The following is a 23,087-nucleotide window of genomic DNA, read 5'->3' on the forward strand; positions in this document are numbered from 1 at the left end:
TCCGTATGACTGACACGGCTTGACTGAAAGGCCTCTGATGAATAGAAATATCCTATTTAGAGCTGGTAAATCATGCTTATTTTCAGTGTTTTGGCTGCTGTTCTCTTATCCAGGCTGTGAATGTCATCCCTTTTCAATTATGTGGAAAACATTGTGTGATTTTGGCACAAAATGACACAATTACATATTTTATTTCTGAATGGGATGACAGATTGTAACAAGGTCTGTGTTTGGAGTGCTCGTCACTTGTGTTAGTATTGCTGCATTTTGTTTTTGCATCAGGTCAGTTTTAGTTTTCTAATACTAATGGGCATCCAGATAATATAATTCACTGAACATGAAGTTTAAATGTTATTTCAAGTGCACAAAAAAAAGGTAATAAATTAACAGTACGAGTTTGGGCCCTGACTAATCCTACTATAGTTACTAATTTCTTTCTTTATTGTGTCAAATTGTAAACATTTGTCTTATTTGAAGTCTTTCAGTTCATGTAAAATCTTCTCAACTTTTTAAACAATATTTGTCTCTGTTGTTCCTCTTGTTTGCATCATCACTTCTATTAACACATCAACTATTCAGGTATATTTGTCTTCATTTACATAGATAAGGAGCTTTCATTAATTCACTGTGGCCAGAGCATTTGCACAGTGCTCCCATTTTCCATTCAACTCTACTGGAAAACGTTTGCCATTTTTACTTTTTATTTTTCATTTTACATTTTTAATATTTCTATTTAGCTTCAATTAGATGCCAAGCCAACGTTTCTAATTTACACTAGAAATTGTAAATTGTAAATGTACATAGGGGCTATATTTAGCATTCAGGAACCCTTGATATTAGCAACATTAGTGGTCGTTAAGTGTACTACAGCCTGCAACCTATTGCCCATTCGCACTCATGAACAATTAAGACAATGCGATTCAAGTCCCCGATATACTCACAGATAAGGTATTTGTTGTTCTTTGCTTAAAACAATTGGAAATACTTTTGCAGTGAACATCCTGACGCTGTCCACGATGCTGATAATGGCGTTTAAATGAATATGTAAATGTGTGATGCGTGCTTTCTTCTCAATTACAAAATAAACACACAAAATGAACAAAAAATTTACTGGTGAGAAAGCAGCCGTTAAGAAAGCATCTGATAATAACAATGTGGATATTTGATATTTATAACTCTGTGATGACCGACATCTTTAAGGTGTCATGAACTGCGTTTTATTTTATTTATTGTTTCCTGGGGGTTACTTATAATGTTACAATGTTTTTGACATTAAAAATTGTCATAACTTATAAATAATTTTAGGCATTTTTAATTTATTTTTTATATAGCATTATATTGAAATCATGAAAGGTTGAAGTGATGATGATCATTGTAGTCGATCACACACATGCCGAGTGCATGAAAGCAGCAATCTCGTCAGTGCAACTCAGTTTCTGTACACTAACGAATGCTTTCATCTTCACTAACAGTGCAGTGATATAGTTAAGAGATTCGTTGAATAAAATGGGAGTCACTGATTAATTCTCCCTGTTTGATTGACAGCTTTAGAGGACACTGCTCCAACGATTGCAAGTGAGCTTTCTTTGATTGTTTTCTTTATATAATGTAATCACTGTTAAATAACAGATTATTTTCATCCTAAGAAAAACAATGCAGGTTGATATTTTAGTCATTGGTCTGATTACTGACACACAGACAAAGAACATCTGACTACATGAATCATCACATTTCAGATCTGGCATTAGAATGAACACAGTTACTTACATGTTGCATTACTGTCGAGCTACAATATTACAATATTTACCATACAATATTTTGTAATCCTCAACGGCTTGTTTATTGCCTGGTAGCTGGACTAGGCCTATGTTACATGTGTGAATCGGTGGTCAGGGCTAAACAGGCAGTGGTGAAGTAGGAGTTGATCTTCTTCTGCAGAGGCGGGGTCTCATTACATTCTGATATCAAGTGTTGGCACATTCTGAGATCGAGCATTTGCTGGGCCTGGTGTCTATAAAAGCTTTTCTTTGACTAATAAGGAAGTTTTCAGATCTGAATTAACATGATGACCTTATATTGCCATGCCCTTTTTATATATCAAAAGCTCAAGGGAAAGTTGATTTCTCAATTCATCACCCCTTTAAAATTATACTGTTATGATGGTTTGATTATAAAGTATATTTGAGATTAGACTGCATAGATCTGCCCATGTGAGAATATAGTTAAAGTAATCCCTTTTCTTTGAATGACACATTGACATTACATTACAGAAGAATGGCTCTTTTGGCATTATCCCGAACAAGTGCTAATTTCATGTGTAATTGAATGGAAAAGAGGTTCTCGGGAGCGCGCATAACCGTCACATTTCATTGACAACCTAGGAGATCTGGGAAGGTTTCCATTACAAGCTGTTCACACATTGGCAATACCAAAAGTCAATCAATCACTTTATTTATATAGCGCTTTTACAATTGTGATTGTGTCAAAGCAGCTTCACAGTGTCAAACAGGACAATATTGCAACAAAATTTGATTTGGCTGTACAGTCGTTCTGGAGAAAACAGTGATGTTATCAGCTTATTTTAATTTATCATATAGCGACAATGTTGGCAGATCAGTATTTTTAGATTATAGAATTAAATATAACCTAATTGATACATTTTATTTGTATATTTAGTTGAAAGACTACATAATTTTAGTGTTTAGTTTAGTGTCCCCAACTGAGCAAGCGATTAGTATCAGATAAGTACGATTTAAACCATGCTAATGCAATTCCACTAATGCCAACATAATTTTCGAGTCTATTCAAAAGAATATTGTGATCGATAGTATCGAATGCAGTGCTAAGATCGAGTAATACTAATAGAGAGATACAACCATGATCAGATGAGAGGAGTAAATCATTTGTAACTCTAATGAGAGCAGTCTCAGTACTATGATACGGTCTAAATCCTGACTGGAAATCCTCACATATACCATTTCTTTCTAAAAAGGAACATAATTGTGAAGACACCGCCTTTTCTAGTATTTTTGATTGAAATGGTAGATATGAGATTGGCCTGTAATTGACTAATTCTTTAGGATCAAGTTGCGTTTTTTTAATAAGTGGTTTAATTATAGCCAACTTAAAAGTTTTTGGTACATATCCTAATGTCAAGGATTAATTAATAATAATAAGCAGAGGATCTATGACCTCTGGAAGCATCTCTTTTAGTAGCCTATTCGGTATAGGGTCAAGCATACATGTTGTTGATTTAGATGATTTAACAAGTTTAGCCAATTCTTCTCCTCCTATAGCAGTGAATGACTGTAGTTTTTCCTCAGTGACACTACAATGCTCTGTCTGAAGTGATACATGAGTAGACAGCTGCATGGTTATAATTTTATTCCTAATATTATCAATCTTACTAGTAAAGAAGTTCATAAAGTCATTACTGCTATGCTGTTTACAAACGTCAGAAGCTGAAGCTTTATTTTTTGATAATTTAGCCACTGTATCGAATAAATACCTGGGGTTGTGTTTGTTTTCTTCTAAAAGAGTTGAGAAATAAGCAGATCTGGCAGTTTTTATGGCCTTTCTGTATGCAATCATGCTCTCTTTCCACAAATTGCGAAAAACCTCCAGTTTTGTTTTCTTCCAGCTGCGTTCCATTTTTCTGGCTGCTGTTTTAAGGGCCCAAGTGTGATCGTTGTACCACAGCATTGGATTATTTGCTTTAATCTTCTTTAAGCGCCGAGGAGCAGCTATGTCTAAAGTGCTAGTAAAGAGAGAGTCAATAGTTTCTGTTGCAACATCAAGTTCCTCTTGGCTATCTGAAATGCTGAGGAGATGGAACTGATGAGGAAGATTATGCACAAAGCAATCTTTAGTTTCAGTGGTTATAGTCCTGCTAAATTTGAAGCGAGGGTATGGCTTTGCAGCCTTAGGTAAATTAAGTATACATGATATTAGGTAATGATCTGAGATGCCATCGCTCTGCTGCAGAATTTCAACGGTATCAACATTTATTCCATGTGACATTATTAGATCTAAAGTATGATTACGGTGATGAGTGGGTCCTGATACATGTTGTCTAACTCCAATAGAGTTTAGAATGTCTCTAAATGCCAATAGTAATGCGTCTTTTTCATTGTCTACATGGATATTAAAATCACCAACAATTAGTACTTTATCAGCCAGCACTAACTCTAATAGAAAACCAGCAATTTATTTGATAAAGTCTGTATTGTGCCCTGGTGGCCTGTATACAATAGCCAACCAAAATGTCAGACGGGATTTATCATTTACACTACACAACGTTACATAAAGCACCAAAACTTCAAAGGAATTATATTTGAAACTAGACTTCTGAGTAATACTGAAGATATTATTATAATTACAGCAACACCTCCCCCTTTACCTTTCAGATGTGGCTTGTGTTTATAACAATAATCTTGGGGGGTGCACTCATTTAAAGTAATGTAGTCGTCAGATTTTAGCCAGGTTTCTGTCAAACACAGAACATCTAGGTTATGATCTATAATCATATTATTAACAATAAGCTCTTTTGGCGAAAGGGATCGAATATTCCGCAACCCGAACTTTATCAATTGTTCGTCTGTATTATATCTGTTGTTTATTTGTTGGACATCAATTCAAATGTTATTTTGCAGACACCACTTAGACAACCAGCCATTAGGTGATGATAATCTGCTAACTATTTCATCACTCCTTTTAACAGGGAGGGGTCCAGAGAAAAATACCACCTTTGACATTGTACTTGCGAGTTTACACACCTCTTGAATATTCATTTTGGTGATCTCCGACTGGCGAAGTCGAACATCATTAGTGCCGACGTGAATAATAATCTTAGAGAACTTACGATTAGCTTTAGCCAGCACTTTTAAATTTGCTTCAGGCGCTCTGGCTCCCGGTAAATATGTGACTATGGTGGCTGGTGTCTCTATTTTCACGTTCCGTGTAATAGAATCACCAATAACTAGGGCACTTTCAACAGGATCCTCAGTGGGTGCGTCACCTAGTGGGGAGCACCTGTTTGATGTTCTAATCAGAACGGAAGAGTGCTTTTTAGATCCGCGACTATGCCGTCTCACAGTTGCCATGCCCTGCTGCAAGGACTCAGCCGGAACCAAACAATGAGTGTTCACTAAGCTAGTCGCATCCAAATCAGTATCTAAAGCTGTTATATTCTCACTACTCTCACATAAAGCCTGGATGCGTGTCTCTAATTATGAAATCTTCTCCGTCAGCCTGATTAATTCCTTACATTTATCACATGTGAAGCCCTGTTGCCAACAGAGATAGATATGCTAAACATGTAGCATGCAGTGCAAGTCACATGGCTTACCGTATTTGTTGATAAATCCAAAACTTACCACAGTTGTTTGATGGAGTCTATTAAATAATCCAACTCACTACAGTTGTCTAAAGAACTCAGAAAACAGGAGACCCGGATGCCAGGATGGAAAGCTACCAGGCTAGTGAAAAGCTAACGTGTGGTAGTGATTTAGATTAAAAGCTAGTGATGTCAAATTTAACTTGAAAGAGATTAAATGCAGGCTATATTAAACACTATATGGTGATGAGTAAGTTATATTTAGCAGTGTAGATAAAAAAAAATAGAGATTCAAACACAGCTATACAGAGCTAGAAACACTGAGGCAGGCAGTCAGGCGGCAGCAGCAGGCAGACAGGAGCAATCGATCAGGAACAATCAAAAGTGATTAATACATAAATATTCTTACTGTACATATAGCCCCTTTAAGTAAATTCATTTAGATTTTATTTCAGCTTTGTTTCAGTTTGATTTTTTAATAGTTTTAGTTAACAATGACAGGGTTTGGAATGACATGAGTGAATGAAAGATGAAACAATTTATTAATTTATACAAGTTTTTGGTTGATCTAATTCTAACCCTTAAAGTCCCCATCAATTCAAAATGTATTTTTTTTTTGGCTTTTAGCATTAATATGTTAGCCTTAAGGTTATCTAAAAGCTAGTATGCTCCAAAACAATGACAGCATTCACATTTAGAAGATATAATCATTGAAAACTTAGTCTCAGTTACTTTCATTTCTCTGTCCAATCCAAACGTTCTCTTTAATCTGAAGCGTCCAGCCCCCTACACTATAAAAAACAGTGAAACTGCAGCTGAAATCAGTCACTTGTTCACACACTAGTTCTTATATGGTGAATAATGCACTATACATGGGATAGGGAATGATTCAGACAGTGTAAATGTTCTTTTCAGTGCAAAGGCACAGGAAGTCTGGTTTCGCATTAATGTCACGCAAACAGCCGCAACGCACACAGTCTGCTCCGGTCCAGAGATAGCACAGAGCTCAGAATGCTATATTTTAAAGCAATATGGAGGAGATTAGGAGGAGATACAGTTAGACAGACTCAGCATTTGAAACACCAGTGCCATGCACCAACATAAAAATTTACACACTTTTCAAACTGCACATCCTCAGCATGCTTATGTTCTGTTTTGCTTTAGTAACGGTTTCATATCAAATCTAAAAGGGGATTCTATTAGACTGTGGTTGTCAAATGCGGCTTTGCCGAGCTCAACAGCTCTGGCCGAGCTGTGAAATAAACAAAAAGCTATTGGCTATTTTATAAAAGGAAAGGAGCTGCCTGATATGTCCTACTCTGTCTTCCTGTTTTAGTGAAAATAACATCAACACAAAGAATAACGTTTCAAGGCACTTTCAGTGCTAACCAACAGTCCGCTTTCAAATCAACCAAAAGCCAAATAGCTATTTAATCATTGTTTTAGACTGCTCTTCTGATAACGCAGCCTTTCTAAAATCATCTTGAAGAGTTAACACAGTAATTTGACATTTTAAAATGTTGTATTGAAGAACTCAGAGCTTTCTGGAGTTTCTGTATTCCTATTCATCTGTAAGGGTGTTCTCCTGACACACACTTTAGTAATCTGGAGCTTTGTCATATTTAATAGCACAAATCAAAAACGGACTTCTCTTGAGGGAGTCATAGACTATGATTCACAGCCGCCATTGATTAGCAGATTAGATGTTTTTGGGTCGGAGCATCCAATGCCTCTTCTCTTTCATAGTACATGTGGTATTGGGAATGACGAGTTGTTCTGAAAACACTCCACTCACACTTTCCCTGACTGCAGTTATTTACTAGACTCTGGCAACAGGCAACAATGAGATCAATGCTAACCTGCCACACTGATTTAATTTTCAATAGCCCTTCTTCTCTTGTAAAACGTGAAATATTGTGCAGTGTTGAAAGGATTTTGGGTTCCCCCGGAGGCAGGGAAATTTATTGCTTTCATGCACCTTTTGCCACTTCGGAAAACACTTTTTGTTTGTGTCGTCTGTAGCTATGGCAGCCGACAGCTCCCATTCTCCAGTCCAGGGGTTTTCAATGGGGGGTCCGCGGCGGCATCCCAGTGTGCCTAATTTCTGTGAAATGAAAGTGGTACAAAAAAGTTTATTCCAGCTAAAGTTAGGAAATTAAAAGTGGGGTAAGTGCTTTCTGGTAACCGATGTTGATATTTCAAATCACCGAAACAAACACGCCCCTACCCCAAAAGGTCTCGCCCCTTTTTTGAAAGCTCTGCCCCATACATACGCACACAGCACAGGCAAAGACAATGGCGGAATCTACTGTGCCAGCCAGGCGAGAGTTTATATCATCAATAAGTGAGAGCAATGCATGTTACTATGGTAATCCAGGTCGAATGTTCAATGAAAAAGTCATCCCTACCATCCCAAAAACACAAACACAGTTTTCATGAACAACTCGATAGCATAAGCACGAACATAATTACAATTATGACAAGATTAGAGGGTTATATTGATCACTATTATTTTACTGTTCGGTAGGGGCGTGCCATATCATAAGGTTTACGATAATACCAGTATACATATTGCGATATTACCAGTGTCATATTGCGATATCAATGCTCACAATATTAATGACTAAATGCATGTTATTGTAGGCCTGGATGAAAATGCACCTCTCAATATATAATATATTGAATATGTTTAGTTCCCTGATTTACACTATATTTTGACTGTATTTTACTGAAGACTATTGATGTTAGTGATGTTGTACCATAATTATTTTTTGTTTATCATTTCATCATGCTGCCTGGTCTCAGCTCTACTCAGCCAGTGATGGACTAACTGAATTTGTTCCTGCCCTGTTGAACCATAAGTCTATTAAAATATATTTGATTATCACAGTGATACGTTGATTTAATTTTTCTGGGATGTTATTGGAGAAGTAAAGCTTCCTTTGGGTTTTAACTGTGTGAGCGTGACAATCGTGGTTGATGCGCTAACATTATGACTCCTGCTTATCTCACAGGAAGCAGAACAGTACATTATTGAAGACCGTGTTTTTTTCCCTCTGGAAATCTAATTCATTCCATTTGCAAAGATTCACCTAAGAATCTTGTTTGTGTTTGTATATTATATATTTAGCTGCTGAGGGTTTTTGCTAATCAGCATCACACTATGGATGCTGTCGATAGAGCTTCTTATTTCACTTCATTAATATTAAATTCAAATTTTGTGTAGCCACAGGTTTGTTTATTGACTGTTTCACAACTCCATTTGTTGTCTTGTAGTTGTTGTCACAATCCCAGTCCATACATAATATTCTACTATTATCTACTAATATTCTAAAATGCAGTTAATCAGTAATGTGGAGGCATGTGAAAATGTCTGAATCTTTAGACACTGTATGTGGCAAGTGGTTTACTTGAAAAAGCATGTGGTTTGTTTGAAAAAAAGCTAAATTGTAAACAGAATAATTGCAGAAATGTCAAGCAAAAGCTGAAGACGTTTGAGAGTTGTCAAGCACTTACAGCACACAATGAGGTCAGGCTTATGAATCTAATTTTTCCTGAAAAGAAAAGAGGAAATTTCGGTTTTGCCTGGAGATAGCACTCCTCATTAGGGTACCATGAAAATGCAATACATCTATAATACAATGACTAGCACAAGTTCAAAGACAGAGATTCAGCTGTCTGATTCATATGTATGGTTCAATCTGATTGATAGCTATGGTTTATTTAGGATAACGTTTTCTTTTCCATGTATAAGGATGTCACAGCTTTCATACTGGGCTCTCGTGATTCTTTAGCTCCGCCCACACAATACGCCTCCAGCCACTCAGTTTTATTTGGAAAGAACCCCCCCCCCATAGTATTGGTTATTGCTTAAATTGTATAGATGCATTTTTATAATGTTTATTGGTTTATTTAGCTACTGCTGTTATCATGTGTAGTCATTTTTTGTAGTGTTCAGTATTGAAATTGTCTGATAATGTATTATTTAAATATGACTGACAGTTTCAGGTAGAGTTTGTGTTGATATGAGCTGTTAAGAAATATTGATTATGCATTTAAAATGAGGTCTATCACAGCAGGTTATGATGTGAAAATTGTGATGTCATTATTGGTTCATTGCAGTGCTCATCATCCTGTGGGCGGGGCTTGCAATCCAGAGTGGTCCAATGCATGCACAAAGTGACCGGTCGCCATGGCAGTGACTGCCCAGTAGTCCTGAAGCCCCCGACGTACAGACAGTGTCATCAGGGGGCGTGTAACGTAAAAGTCAATGTGAACACCATCACCTCCCCTAGACTGGGTAAGACTGTTAAAGATGTTTGTGTATCCTGATGTATGGGGGGGAGGGAGGCATGGCATTCCAGAGGGTGAGTCCCCCTAAAACTTCAGGGGGTGGGGTAACATATTGAAACAAATCAGATCTGAGCGTGCAATGCCTCCCCTTGTGGAGCCAGGCCTGTTTGCACTCATGTCTGAGTATTCAGTTTCAAAAGAAATTCTCTTTTTCTCTTTTTTTGATGCATTACTTACAGTATATTACTTGATAATGCTTTATTTATAGCATGATTTGGCTTTACAATGTATAGACTTTATGGGTTTTATCGTTAGTTAAACGACTGTTGGTTAATATACATATAATGAATTCAAAGTTATGCTCACATTCAAACATAACTTAAGCAGGTCAAAAATCACAATCAAAAGATAAATTGCAATGTTTCGACCACAAACAGCTTACTTCATGCAACAACAAAAAAAGCAGCAAATATGAACAACTTTTATATCAACATGCCGTATTTTCCAGACTATAAATCGCTCTGGATTATAAGTCACATCAGTCAAAAAATGCATCATGAAAAAAAAACCCACATATATAAGTTGTACTTGACTATAAGTCACATCGACAAGATTAGCATATGGCTTTCTAACAGTAGAAACCCTGGAGTATATTCGAATGATCGTGCTTCCCCCGCTCTGGCCTCGTAGGGCAAAGAAGCATTCTGGGAATTGTTGTCTTTCATCCCCATGAGACTAAAATACATTTTCTGTCTTTTCTCAGTCTAGAAAGCACCAAATTCAAAAATAATTTCACATTTCTTCTACATTAATGACCCAGTTTAACTACAGATTTATATTCCCAGCGCTGAAGTACCCCTTTAACTGAAAACAAAAAACTGTTAACTGAAATATTAACTTAAAGACAACAACTGAGAAAGACTTAACACAAACAAAATCCTATTCTGCAAATTACAAACAGCATATAGCAAAATATGCTATACCCATTCTAGCCACAACTCTTCTTCTCCGTTTTTACTGTATTAGTGTGACATAATTACAGCACCACACACTGGCCTGGTATGTATACTACATCGTTTTGAGACGCTTTCAGTGATCTCGTGTGTACGCAAATATTTCTTGAAATGAGGAAGAAAAAACAAAGATTGGATTGGGAAAGCTCTGGCTTCGTGTGGACCTTAATCCTGCCAATATTGAGTGATCCAAATTAGTCCATTTCCATTTCAGATGCTGCCTTAGATGTACTGTGGGCAGTAAACAGCTCACTAGGTTTGGGAATAGAATTTCCTTGTCTATTTCATTGCCAAGACATCTGTTAAAAGAAGCATCATCTGGAAAGCATCACGTTCAAATAATCTGAAAAGCATCTAAATAAGAGCAGATTCACATATGCTCTAAATGTTGAAAAAGATTTACTCTTTATTTTTTTACTCTTAGGATTTAAAAAAAAAAACAATTTGATAGTATAATTACGTATAATTACATAAAAATGACAAATAATTACGAAGAATCAGCAGTAACACTTTACAATAAGATCTCATGTTCACACTAGCTAATTCTTTATCTAACACAAACTGACAATAAACAATATATTTTAAAAGCGTTTCAAAATCTTTAATGGTTAGTAAGTAAAAAATATTAAAACTAATAAGGTCGTAATATTATTTTCATTAGTTCAGCTATATTTTCATTAGTTTAAGTTTAGGCATTGTCACTGTTTTGTCCATTCTTCTTTGAATTTTTGGTCTACATCATTGTATCAGAAAAATTGTGTCATTGCGTTCATGATCAGATGCACCATTGTATCATTGTCTTTATATGCACATGATGAAATATGTGTGCATACACAATGCTTGTTCATGTATGGAGCACTAGACTAGAGTATATGAAATGTGTCAATAAAACTTGAAACATAGTCCGAATATGGATAATGGAACCTTATTGTAAAGTGGCAAGTAACACATTTGTTCAACACATTTTAAAAAGGGAGACTAAAATAGTATTCTTGTAAAACACTCCCATGATCTTGTAAAATGACTCCCATTTAGAAATTCGAAAAAAAACAAACATTTTTACAGTGTATAACAGCTACATTGCACTTGCATTGAACGGACGCTGGCAAAAATGTTGTCTTCTAGGTTGTTTGCACACATTTTTATGGCCGGAGTGATTTATGCATGTTGTCAGGGATCATGTCATATAATTGAATCAATGAAATGTCCTTCTGTCATTCCTGGCAGCTGCATTGACGTACAAGTGCACGGGGGATCAGTGGGCGGTTTACTGCAGGGTGATCCGAGACAAGAACCTGTGCCAGGACATGCGCTGGTACCAACGCTGCTGCCAGACCTGCAGAGACTTTTACACCAACAAAATGCCCCCCAAGAGTTAATGACCCTGGGCATAACAACACATAGAGGTTTATTTTTGCCTTTCCCATTTGTACTGTCAAGAATAATATGTTTTATATTTTTTAAATGTTATTACGTGAAAATGAAAGCAGCCTGAAAGCAGTCTAACAGATATTTTCAAGCAGAACACACTATGCAAACTTTTGAAGGCACTGAGGTTTGTTACCACCAAAGTACTTGCAGTGTGTTCGCCAAGCGTTTGCGTACTTGCATTACATTTGTTTCTTGTTTTTGGACTTGAAGGTTCTTTGTTTTGTCATGTTTTGCTGTAATCCACTCTTTAGTCCCGGGAAGTGACTCATTCCTCCAGATAACCAGCTGTGGTTGCTTTCTTAAGGCCACTGGTTGGCCAATAACTGATGGACTTTTTCAGACTCAGATTAATTATCTTTGGTCTTGTTTTTGCTTTTATTTCTTAGTATAATAATAACTTGTATGTTGGCTCTGTAACCAAAACCTAGTGATCTGCCTTGTTCCCAAATGGTTTCAGTAGAATTTGGAATGAACCGTTTGCTAATCTAAGAATGCGGTACTCTAGACATAAAAACAAAACAAATATTGAATAAAGTACTCAATTGTCTATTAAGCTGAACTTGTTTTGCTGATATATTTAGGTATCGAAATGATTATATTTTTAAAATATTTTTTATCTCTGGTGTTTCATCCATCAGCTTCCTGAACGTGTTGCAGTGCACTTATATTTATGCGTTTTGTAGCTGCACTTATCCAAAGTGACTTGCATTCCATTCGCAGTATGCTTTTGATCAGTTCATGCATTCCTTTGGAATCAAACCTCATTATATTGGCGTTGCTAGTGCCATACTCTACTGTATGAGATATATCTTTGAATTATACATACATATAATAATAGATTATGCAATGCATTATTGTAGTTCTCATTATCTGTATCTGCAGCAAAAGAAGACATCAAGGTGGTATAATAATCATGTTGCCAACCTTTTAATAAAGCCTTCACACTGAGCCTTAAAATACTGTCTACACAGGCAGCTCACTAGGTTTTGGAAAAGAGCTGAAGTAGCTTGTGTTATTTAATTCATAAAGAGCCATCTCAATACAGTTGACCAGCTAAGTTGATAATAAGTGACCCATCTGAGTATTTTTTTTCTTTCTTTGAGGTTTATGTATTTTATATTAAACTTGGCTCATTTGTGGTTCTGTCTCAGAATGGGGCCACTTTTTTTTTCTCATCTAGATTTCTTTGCATTATTTGCCACATTCTCTGTGGGCTTTAGATATTTGCTGTGTTGTTTCATATATTTTAACAGTACATGATCTCTTCTGTACTGTAAACAAGTTAGTCTCCAGTAGTCTTTATCATTAGTTCACCCCAAAATCAAAATTTTGTCATTATTTTACTCATGTCATGTCTACTTAAATTGGTATTTTGAAAAAACAACAACAATTATCATACACTACCGCTTAAATTTTTTTTTTTTTTTTTTTTTAAGAAATGTATACATTTATTCAGCATTAAATTGTTCAAAAGTGACAGTAAAGACATGTATAATGTTAAAAGAGATTTATTCCCTATTCCAAATAAATACTGATCTCTTGAACTTTCTATTCATCACAGAATCCTTAAAATAAATTGTCATAATTTCCTCACAAATATTAATCAACATTGATAGACTTGAGTTAGGATACTGACATTTTAAAATACTGCAGTCTTTTGAACGGTATTGTAACTAATGTTAGGACACTTTAATGGTGCTTTTGGTCTTTTTTGAGGCCTGACAACCTTTTCTTACTATATGCTTTATTTTATGGAAAACATTTGCATAAACATTCTCCAAAACATTTAACAAGTAATAAAGGACATGATAAATAACAATACATAAATGACAAGATAATTTTTAGTTTTGGGGTGCACTGTTACTCTAAGGGGTAGTTAAATCAGGGTACAGGAAATGTCATGTACAGTGCCTTGCGAAAGTATTTGGCCCCCTTGAACTTTGCGACCTTTTGCCACATTTCAGGCTTCAAACATAATGATATGAAACTGTAATTTTTTGTGAAGAATCAACAAGTGGGACACAATCATGAAGTGGAACGAAATTTATTGGATATTTCAAACTTTTTTAACAAATCAAAAACTGAGAAATTGGGCGTGCAAAATTATTCAGCCCCCTTAATACTTTGTAGCGCCACCTTTTGCTGCGATTACAGCTGTAAGTCGCTTGGGGTCTCTTTCAGTTTTGCACATCGAGAGACTGAAATTTTTGCCCAGTCCTCCTTGCAGAACAGCTCAAGCTCAGTGAGGTTGGATGGAAAGCGTTTGTGAAAAGCAGTTTTCAGTTCTTTCCACAGATTCTCGATTGGATTCAGGTCTGGACTTTGACTTGGCCATTCTAACACCTGGTTATGTTTATTTTTGAACCATTCCATTGTAGATTTTGCTTTATGTTTTGGATCATTGTCTTGTTGGAAGAAAAATCTCCGTCCCAGTCTCAGGTCTTTTGCAGACTCCATCAGGTTTTCTTCCAGAATGGTCGTGTATTTGGCTCCATCCATCTTCCCATCAATTTTAACCATCTTCCCTGTCCCTGCTGAAGAAAAGCAGGCCCAACCATGATGCTGCCACCACCATGTTTGACAGTGGGGATGGTGTGTTCAGGGTGATGAGCTGTGTTGCTTTTACGTCAAACATAACGTTTTGCATTGTTGTCAAAAAGTTCAATTTTGGTTTCATCTGACCAGACCACCTTCTTACACATGTTTGGTGTGTCTCCCAGGGGGCTTGTGGCAAACTTTAAACAACACTTTTTATGGATATCTTTAAGAAATGGCTTTCTTCTTGCCACTCTTCCATAAAGGCCAGATTTGTGCAGTATACGACTGATTGTTGTCCTATGGACAGAGTCTCCCACCTCAGCTGTAGATCTCTGCAGTTCATCCAGAGTGATCATGGGCCTCTTGGCTGCATCTCTGATCAGTCTTCTCCTTGTATGAGCTGAAAGTTTAGAGGGACGGCCAGGTCTTGGTAGATTTGCAGTGGTCTGATACTCCTTCCATTTCAATATTATCGCTTGCACAGTGCTCCTTGGGATGTTTAAAGCTTAGGAAATCTTTTTGTATCCAAATCCGGCTTTAAACTTCTCCACAACAGTATCTTGGACCTGCCTGGTGTGTTCCTTGTTCTTCATGATGCTCTCTGCGCTTTAAACGGACCTCTGAGATTATCACAGTGCAGGTGCATTTATACAGAGACTTGATTACACACAGGTGGATTCTATTTATCATCATTAGTCATTTAGGTCAACATTGGATCATTCAGAGATCCTCATTGAACTTCTGGAGAGAGTTTGCTGCACTGAAAGTAACGGGGCCGAATAATTTTGCACGCCCAATTTTTCAGTTTTTGATTTGTTAAAAAAGTTTGAAATATCCAATAAATTTCATTCCACTTCATGATTGTGTCCCAGTTGTTGTTGATTCTTCACAAAAAAATACAGTTTCATATCATTATGTTTGAAGCCTGAAATGTGGCAAAAGGTCGCAAAGTTCAAGGGGGCCGAATACTTTCGCAAGGCACTGTATGTGTTTAATCATCTTTTGGGGATCATTCACACGGCGCAGGTTTTTGTGTTTAAAGACACGCGATGCAGGTCAGCGAAGTGTAAAAAGGCAAGTTTTTAAAAGTTGAAGTTGTGCGCTGCATTTTTGATGCGTTCATATTGAAAAACAATTTTAAAAATTGTGCAGTGGAACTTTGTTCTGTGTGAACTAAGTCTGTTGGTGCTGCAGTGCCACAGTTGTCGCACTCATACATGCTATTCTTGAGTCTTTGTGCTTGTTATATCTGATTAATTTGTTATCAGTATGAGACAATAATGCCTTTGTTTAAATGTGTATTTTTTTATTATTATTGTCGTTTTCACTTTGTGCAATAGAGGCAGTACACATGCATCCTATGTATAGACAGGCCCTTTTTATTTCAAAGAATTTAAAAATAATAGCAAAACATTTTGTAACAAACATTACTGTCCAAATCTCATAAATAATGTTTGGATAGAATTTATAGGAGTTTATAAAGTATTTTAGAGTCAGGATGTGGTCAGAAAATGTGAAATTTTAAGTTTATAAAGTATCCCCATGGCCAAGAGTGACTGCATATGTGTGCATGAGAGACTCTGTTTCAAAACATATTAAGCTGCCTATTGCCTACATAGGGAGCTGCCTTCTAAGATAGCATCCTAATGGAAATAAAACCTCACTAGTGACAACAACTATGTTTTATGCTACTCCAATATGAAATGCATAGCCTACAAATTGACCTTCACACACACCACTGATGCCTTACAATGCTCACTAGGCTTTGGAACAGAGCTTATGTGGGTGTTTGAGACCTTGGCTGTGATCTACCAGGTTGCGCAAGGTCACAACAGGTGCTAGACAAATTTCACTACTGTGAAATTCAGCAGTTTTTTTTCCTTTTTTCACGTTTTGTTCTTTCACTTTTGTATGTATTTAAATGAAACGTGTTTTTTTTTTTAATGTTTGTTAGGATTATTTAATATGTTGTATCTACCTGCTTCTGTCAGAACTATTTGGTGCAACAGCTTCATGTTCCAGGTATAGTGAATATTGCTTCTGTATTCCAGTACTGTATGTCAGTAGTTGCACATGTGATTGGTACTTAAACTTCCACTTTTGTTGGTGCTAATTTTTAAACAATTCACTGTTCGTACAAAAAAAATTAAAAATAAATGTATATCCTGTATTATGATTTTGTGTGTATGCATCATTTTTAAATGATCTTTCTGCTTATAATCAATAGCATGATTTGAGTTGTACATTTTACTATAATTTACACATTCAACCCTTTATTAAAGTTTGTTTTTTCTTTGTCCTTTTCAGTTTTCCATATGTTTCAAATGTTTAGTTTACTTAAGCCCTATTCGGATGGGATTAGCTTAACATGGGGAGGTGGGGGTAAAGTAATTTTAACTCGTAATGATGTCTTTATAATGGCCTATTCGCATGGAATAAGACATCACAGTAAAGCTAGCATAAGTGTGAGGAGTAACTCCCTTTATGCACCACAGTAACACAGTAATGTGCGTATGACGTTGCTGTTATCACGTGAGCAAACACACATGGGCGCCAGTCTGAACTCCATATATATATGGAGATTCAAACGGTGTGAATCGATCAATGATTCGGGTCCCCAATGTCACGTAATTTCAGCAGTTCAGATCACATCAAACCGCCAAACTGCTGAAATCACGTAACATTGGCGACCCGAAGCATTGATCGATTCACTGATTCATTAACCGTTTTAATCTTTTTGGAGAAACACGGGAAGAGAGGACAATGCTGAATAAATTCATAGTTTTTGGACCAAAATTTATTTTCGATGCTTCAAGAGATTCTAATCAACCAACTGGTGTCACATATGGACTACTTTGATGATGTTTTTATTCCCTTTCTGGACATGGACAGTAAAGTGGGCATTGATTGCATATTCTCTGGGATAATAAAATATAAAATATCTTAAAGCTACACTGTGTAACTTTTTTAGTTTATTCTTAGCTAAAATCACTTTGTTCTTTCAAAAATATATGTGCTCATTAATGTATATTTACTTCTTTCAAGTATTAATGCATTCTTGTAATTTTATAATATACATTGAAAAATACATAAGTGTTAGGGGTTCGGATGGCGGTCGCCATGTTGCTCCTCCATCTTGAAAGTACATTTGCCAAAGAGGGACATACCCGTAAATTCAAGCTTCGCTTTTCGCGTTTTTACACTCGATGGCACTGTGTCGAATGTGAAGAGGAGGATTGCTTGAGGCTGCTATATGATGATGGAGGATCACTCTTAAGCCCCTTTCACACTGCACGTCGGACCCGCAATATTCCCGGAACATTGCCGGGTCGCCTTCTGTGTGAAAGCAACCACGTCCCGGAATTGATTAGTGAATTCGACCCGGGTCGGGGACCTAGTAACATTGCGGGATATGTATCAGAGTCGCCAAGGAAGCAGAAAAGAGAATTAAGACGGCAACGCAACAGGCAAATCAACAAGACAAAAGTAAATATTGGAGTGGCCTTTCCAAGATGGAAAGAGCTCATGAGGAGCAACGATTTTAAAAAGAACGCCGACGTTTCCTGCTTTCTTCTCGACAGGTAATATTAATTCAGCCTATTTGTGTATATTGGAAGTTTTATTGTTGCTTGGCTAATTATATCATCGTGTGCTGTGCATAACACTAGAACGACGTCTAGGATAGTTTTCCTCGGGTCAATGATGAAAAAGTATTGTTTACCTTGTAATCATAAATCATTTTAATTGCATTATAATTTGTTTGCCTTACTCTAGTGATGTCGTACAATATACAGAATAACGATAGCACTGATAAAAGTTACTTTACTAAGATTAGCTTGCATTCGTCTGGGAACCTGATAGCTGATGTTAGCAATGAACTGGTTAAAAATAACGAAAACGTAAAACTATTATTCATTTTACATAGATTAATTTGATCATAGATCATTTGGTAAATTATAATAGTTTTCAAAAATTACCTCATCACTTGAGTTGAAGCAACACTCACCGAAGAGGTCGAACTGGAAGCCATGACTAAATCGGCCACCGTAATCAATAATCAATAATTTATTTATATAGCGCCTTACAGCAGCCAAAAGGTGCACAAGGCGCTTTCCAGAACAAACATCAAACAACAACATAAAGACAAATACAAACAAACAAGAACAAGACTAAAAGTCAAAAGCTCGATTAAAAAAGTGTGTTTTCAGATGTGCTTTGAAAATACTCAGCACCGTGATGTTTCGAAGGTGCACAGGGAGTGCATTCCACAACTTAGGTCCTAGAACACTAAATGATCGGCCTCCAAACTTTTTATACCTGTATGTTGTGGTAACCAGAGAAATTTGATCAGAGGAACGGAGTGTCCTGGCTGGCTGATATATTTTTACTAGTTCAGTGAGGTATACTGGGGCCAAACCATGGATGGCCTTAAACACAAACAATAGGATTTTATACTCCACCCTAAACTGCACTGGGAGCCAGTGAAGCGAGCGGAGGACAGGGGTGATGTGTGACCGTTTAGATGTGTTAGAGAGAAGACGTGCGGCTGCGTTTTGTACCAGTTGAAGTCGACTGATAAGAGATGTATTTAGTCCAGTGTAGAGGGCATTACAGTAGTCGATCCTCGAGCTGATGAAGGCATGAATTGCTTTTTCAAGGTCGGCTCTTGACAAAAAATATTTGACCTTACTAAGAAGTCTTAGCTGGTAAAAACTCGCCTTCACTACTGCACCAATCTGTTTATCATACAGCATGTTTTTGTCCAAAATAACGCCCAGGTTACGTACAGACGGAGCAAACTGAGGTGTCGTAGGTCCAAAGGTAAAAGCACTGCTAGATGAATCCGGGCTGAACAGGATGTACTCAGTCTTTTCTTCATTTAAATGAAGGAAATTCTGGGAAAGCCACTGTTTGATGTCCTGAAGACAATTATAGAGAGGATCCAGTGCCGACCGATTACTCAGTATCACAGGAAGGTAGATCTGGAGGTCGTCGGCATAGAAATGAAAATGAACGTTGTGTCTGGAGATGAGTTGACCAAGTGGCAGAATGTAGAGAGAAAACAGAATAGGACCGAGAATGGAACCCTGTGGTACTCCAGATGACATAGGGGCAGCTGAGGAGGAAAAGTCATTGAGCATTACTGAAAAGGTTCTATTAGTGAGGTATGAGGTGAACCAATTCAGCACCACTTTCTGCAGACCAGCAACATGTTGAAGACGAGAAATGAGAATTGTATGACCCACAGTGTCAAATGCAGCGGTAAGGTCCAGTAAAACTAGAACCATAGAGTTTTTTCTATCAAGTGCTTCAAGAATGTCATTATGCACCCTCAGTAACGCAGATTCAGTACTATGTCTGGTCCTGAAACCAGATTGGAACGTATCCCCAATGCCGTGTAATTGCAGATGAGCCTGGAGCTGGGAGTAAACAAGCTTCTCCATCAACTTTGACAGAAATGAAAGGTGAGAAATAGGGCGGAAGTTTGATAGAATGGAGGGGTCAAGGTTGGGTTTCTTAAGCAACGGTCTAATGATGGCATGTTTGAGGACGGTAGGAACAATACCCAAAGTAAGACAGCTGTTTATGAAGGAGACAAGACAGGGACCAATGATGTCAACAGCCTCCTTCAGAATCCTTGCAGGAACAGTGTCTAAAGGGCAGGTGGTAGGTTTCAGTTCAAGGACAGCTTTTTTGAGCTCCCCAAGAGAAATAGAATGAAACCGTAGGAGTTGAAACGAAATCGTAATTGAGAGGAACAGAAACTATTATTCACTGGATGGTCATATACCTTTTCACCACTAGATGGGGGAAAATATCACACAGTGTAGCTTTAAACTGTGTTCCGATGATGAACAAAGGTCTTACGGGTGAGGAACGACATTAGGGTGAGTCATTAATGACATCAATTTTATTTTGGGTGAACTAACCCTTTAAGCCTGCCCACGGACTCTATGCACGATGTGATTGGCCTGACCAGAGTTTAGATTTTCCAGCCTGCAAGCCAGCGGAGAGTTGCTAGACAACCCTGGCTGCAAATTAGATTTGCTGTTTCTAGGGTGCGTCTACATTTCTAGGCTATAGTTCACATGGTTTGGTTAAAGCTTTTTATTGAACAATGATTTGAATTTCTATGGAGAAACTGAATGAAAAGCATAAACGGTGTGTTTTATCATGCTGCAAAGAACAATATGAGTAGTATTTAATTATTGTAATCTGGTTTCCCACATGATGTTTTGTCAGGGGAGAGGTCTCAGCATCACAGTCACAACCTTGTGAAGCTCCCCGGCTCGTTCTTCAAAAGTTGTTTGTGTGTTCATTCTGCTGATTCTAAAGTTTGTCGCCTGTAACCCTGTGAATATATTGCGCTGAGAGGATCCGTGAGTGTATGCATGACGGACGGCTGCACGGCCTGCTGTTTTCACCCGTAAATCTGCCCCTGTCAGTGTAATGACACTGGCATTGCTGTGAAGGACGTGAGGAGAAGGTCACCACCGCATTTAAGTGTTCGATTCAAATCTTCTGTATGCTGGAGGCTATTTGTGTTACAGTGGGTATTCTGACATACACACATTTACACAAAATTAGACCGTTTACTTTATACACTTTCCTGTCCTTATTGTGGATGTTTCATTATTTAAAAAAAAATCATACTCAAAATATAATAATGTACCTCTGAAACTATTTTCTTTTTCAGGGGCGTCTTAAAAAGACATGGGGAAGATTAAGATGAGCTCTCACCAAGCAGATTTAGCTTCTCGTCTTCAAGTTCAAGTAAATCTTAGTCTTTTTCAGGAAGATGTGGCTGCCATCATAACAGCCAGTGAACCTCTCCAGAATATGTCGCGTCTATTGCTGCATCTGTCGGTGCGTGAGAGCAGATCGTTGAAGCGTTTTCAGCAGCGTAGTCATCACCTCATGAAGATCTCTGAAATTTCAGCACAGACATTTTCTTCACATATTATGCAGTGTAGATTCATGAGCAACTTTTTCCTCAATTTACGTACTCAGCAACTCCTCTGGCGGGAGCCCTTGCAGAAATATACATCTTGTTCCCTAAAATGGGATGAAGGATGTGGACACTCTAGAGTAAAACATCTCCATCATTTTTTCTTTGTTTTGGTTTTATTGTAGCCACAGATGTTCAGTGGAAATCTCTGGTGATGCTTCTAGATGTGTTTTGCCCCCATTTGTCTGGCTACAGGTTTGACATGGGTTTAATAATTAATATTTATTGTATTATTGTTCTAAATCATATATGTTTCTCCTGAAAATACCAGCATAGCCAATTTGTTCAACGTAGTCGGTGAGGCTGTTTGATAAAATAAATCTTGGTTTAATTGGTAGCAATTTACAGCATTTATTAGTCTTACAGCATTTATTAATCTTAGTCGATTTTAATTTTAAAATGGTCTGCATTAAAAGCAAATGTTTTATTATTCATATTATTTAGTGGATCTATTGTAACAATGAACAGTTGTATTTACTAATATTAACATAAATTAATAAATACTGTATCAGATGTGTTGCTCATTGTTAGTTAATGCCTTATAACGTTAAGTAATTAACTTATTGCAAAGTGTTACCATATATTTAATTAAAGGATATTATTTACTCACCCTCATGTCATTCCAATTTTTTAACACACCATCAAGGTATTTGGCAAAGCCAAGATTATGAGTGACTAACACTTTACATTTTGGTAAGTTCATCATACAATGTTATTATAATGTACATACATTTTTTTTGTCATGCCTGTGGCAGGTGAATTTAGATAGATAGATTTATCGGTGGTAATTATATGGTGCTGATGGCATGCTGGCTGAATACGTGAAACTAATACTCCAATAATTTAAAGGGGTCATAATGGTATGCACATTTACAAGTTGATTGTATGGAAATGTATGTTGGCAGTGCCTGTACACAACCATCCTATAATGATAAAAATCAGAATGCGGCCTAAGTGTAATAACAAACACAGCAGTCATTCTGATTTTCCTAAATCCAAACCAATGAAGATGCAGTGGCTAAATTTTGTTTTCAAAGGGAATATTCCCCTTGATCAACGTCAATGGTTTTATGTTTGCATGAGCTGTGAATCATTTCTCACCAGACTGCTTTATAAATGAGGGTCAGTATAAAGTAGGTTTAGCTAAAAAGCTGCTCCTGAATAAAAGATACCAACTATTTGTGTTCCTGCTGCCCCTCCAGAAGAAGTGAGTGTGGTTTGAAACGCTTGCATGCTTCACAATGAATGCGGCTAAAGTTTACAGTTTAATCCCATGTTTATCCAACAATGCGTTATGGTTATTGTGTTATTACAAACTGTGTATGCTGGTGATAAAGCTAACGTGGTAACACTACACTAAGCTTACTTTTGTAGATCGTGTATAACGGTGTCTGTTACTGTCAACAACAAATAATACATAGATAACGTTATGCATCACTGACAAGCCTACATTTAAAGAAACTAAATT

General features: G+C 37.0%; 1 protein-coding gene across 2 annotated transcripts in view; it reads left to right on the plus strand.

The window, feature by feature from the left end:
• Positions 1 to 14,014, plus strand: part of adamts17 (ADAM metallopeptidase with thrombospondin type 1 motif, 17) — a 176,985-nt gene extending 162,971 nt beyond the window's left edge. For both annotated transcript variants that reach the window (XM_067444859.1, XM_067444863.1), the window contains 2 exons: positions 9,458 to 9,635; positions 11,869 to 14,014. In XM_067444859.1, coding sequence (XP_067300960.1) covers positions 9,458 to 9,635; positions 11,869 to 12,020 — 330 coding nt within the window. In that variant the 3' untranslated portion in view covers positions 12,021 to 14,014. The remainder of the gene's footprint in view (positions 1 to 9,457; positions 9,636 to 11,868) is intronic.
• The last annotated feature ends 9,073 nt before the right edge of the window (positions 14,015 to 23,087 follow it).

This window comes from Pseudorasbora parva, chromosome 1, assembly GCF_024679245.1.
Source record: "Pseudorasbora parva isolate DD20220531a chromosome 1, ASM2467924v1, whole genome shotgun sequence".
In the NCBI taxonomy this organism is placed as follows: Eukaryota; Metazoa; Chordata; class Actinopteri; order Cypriniformes; family Gobionidae; genus Pseudorasbora; species Pseudorasbora parva.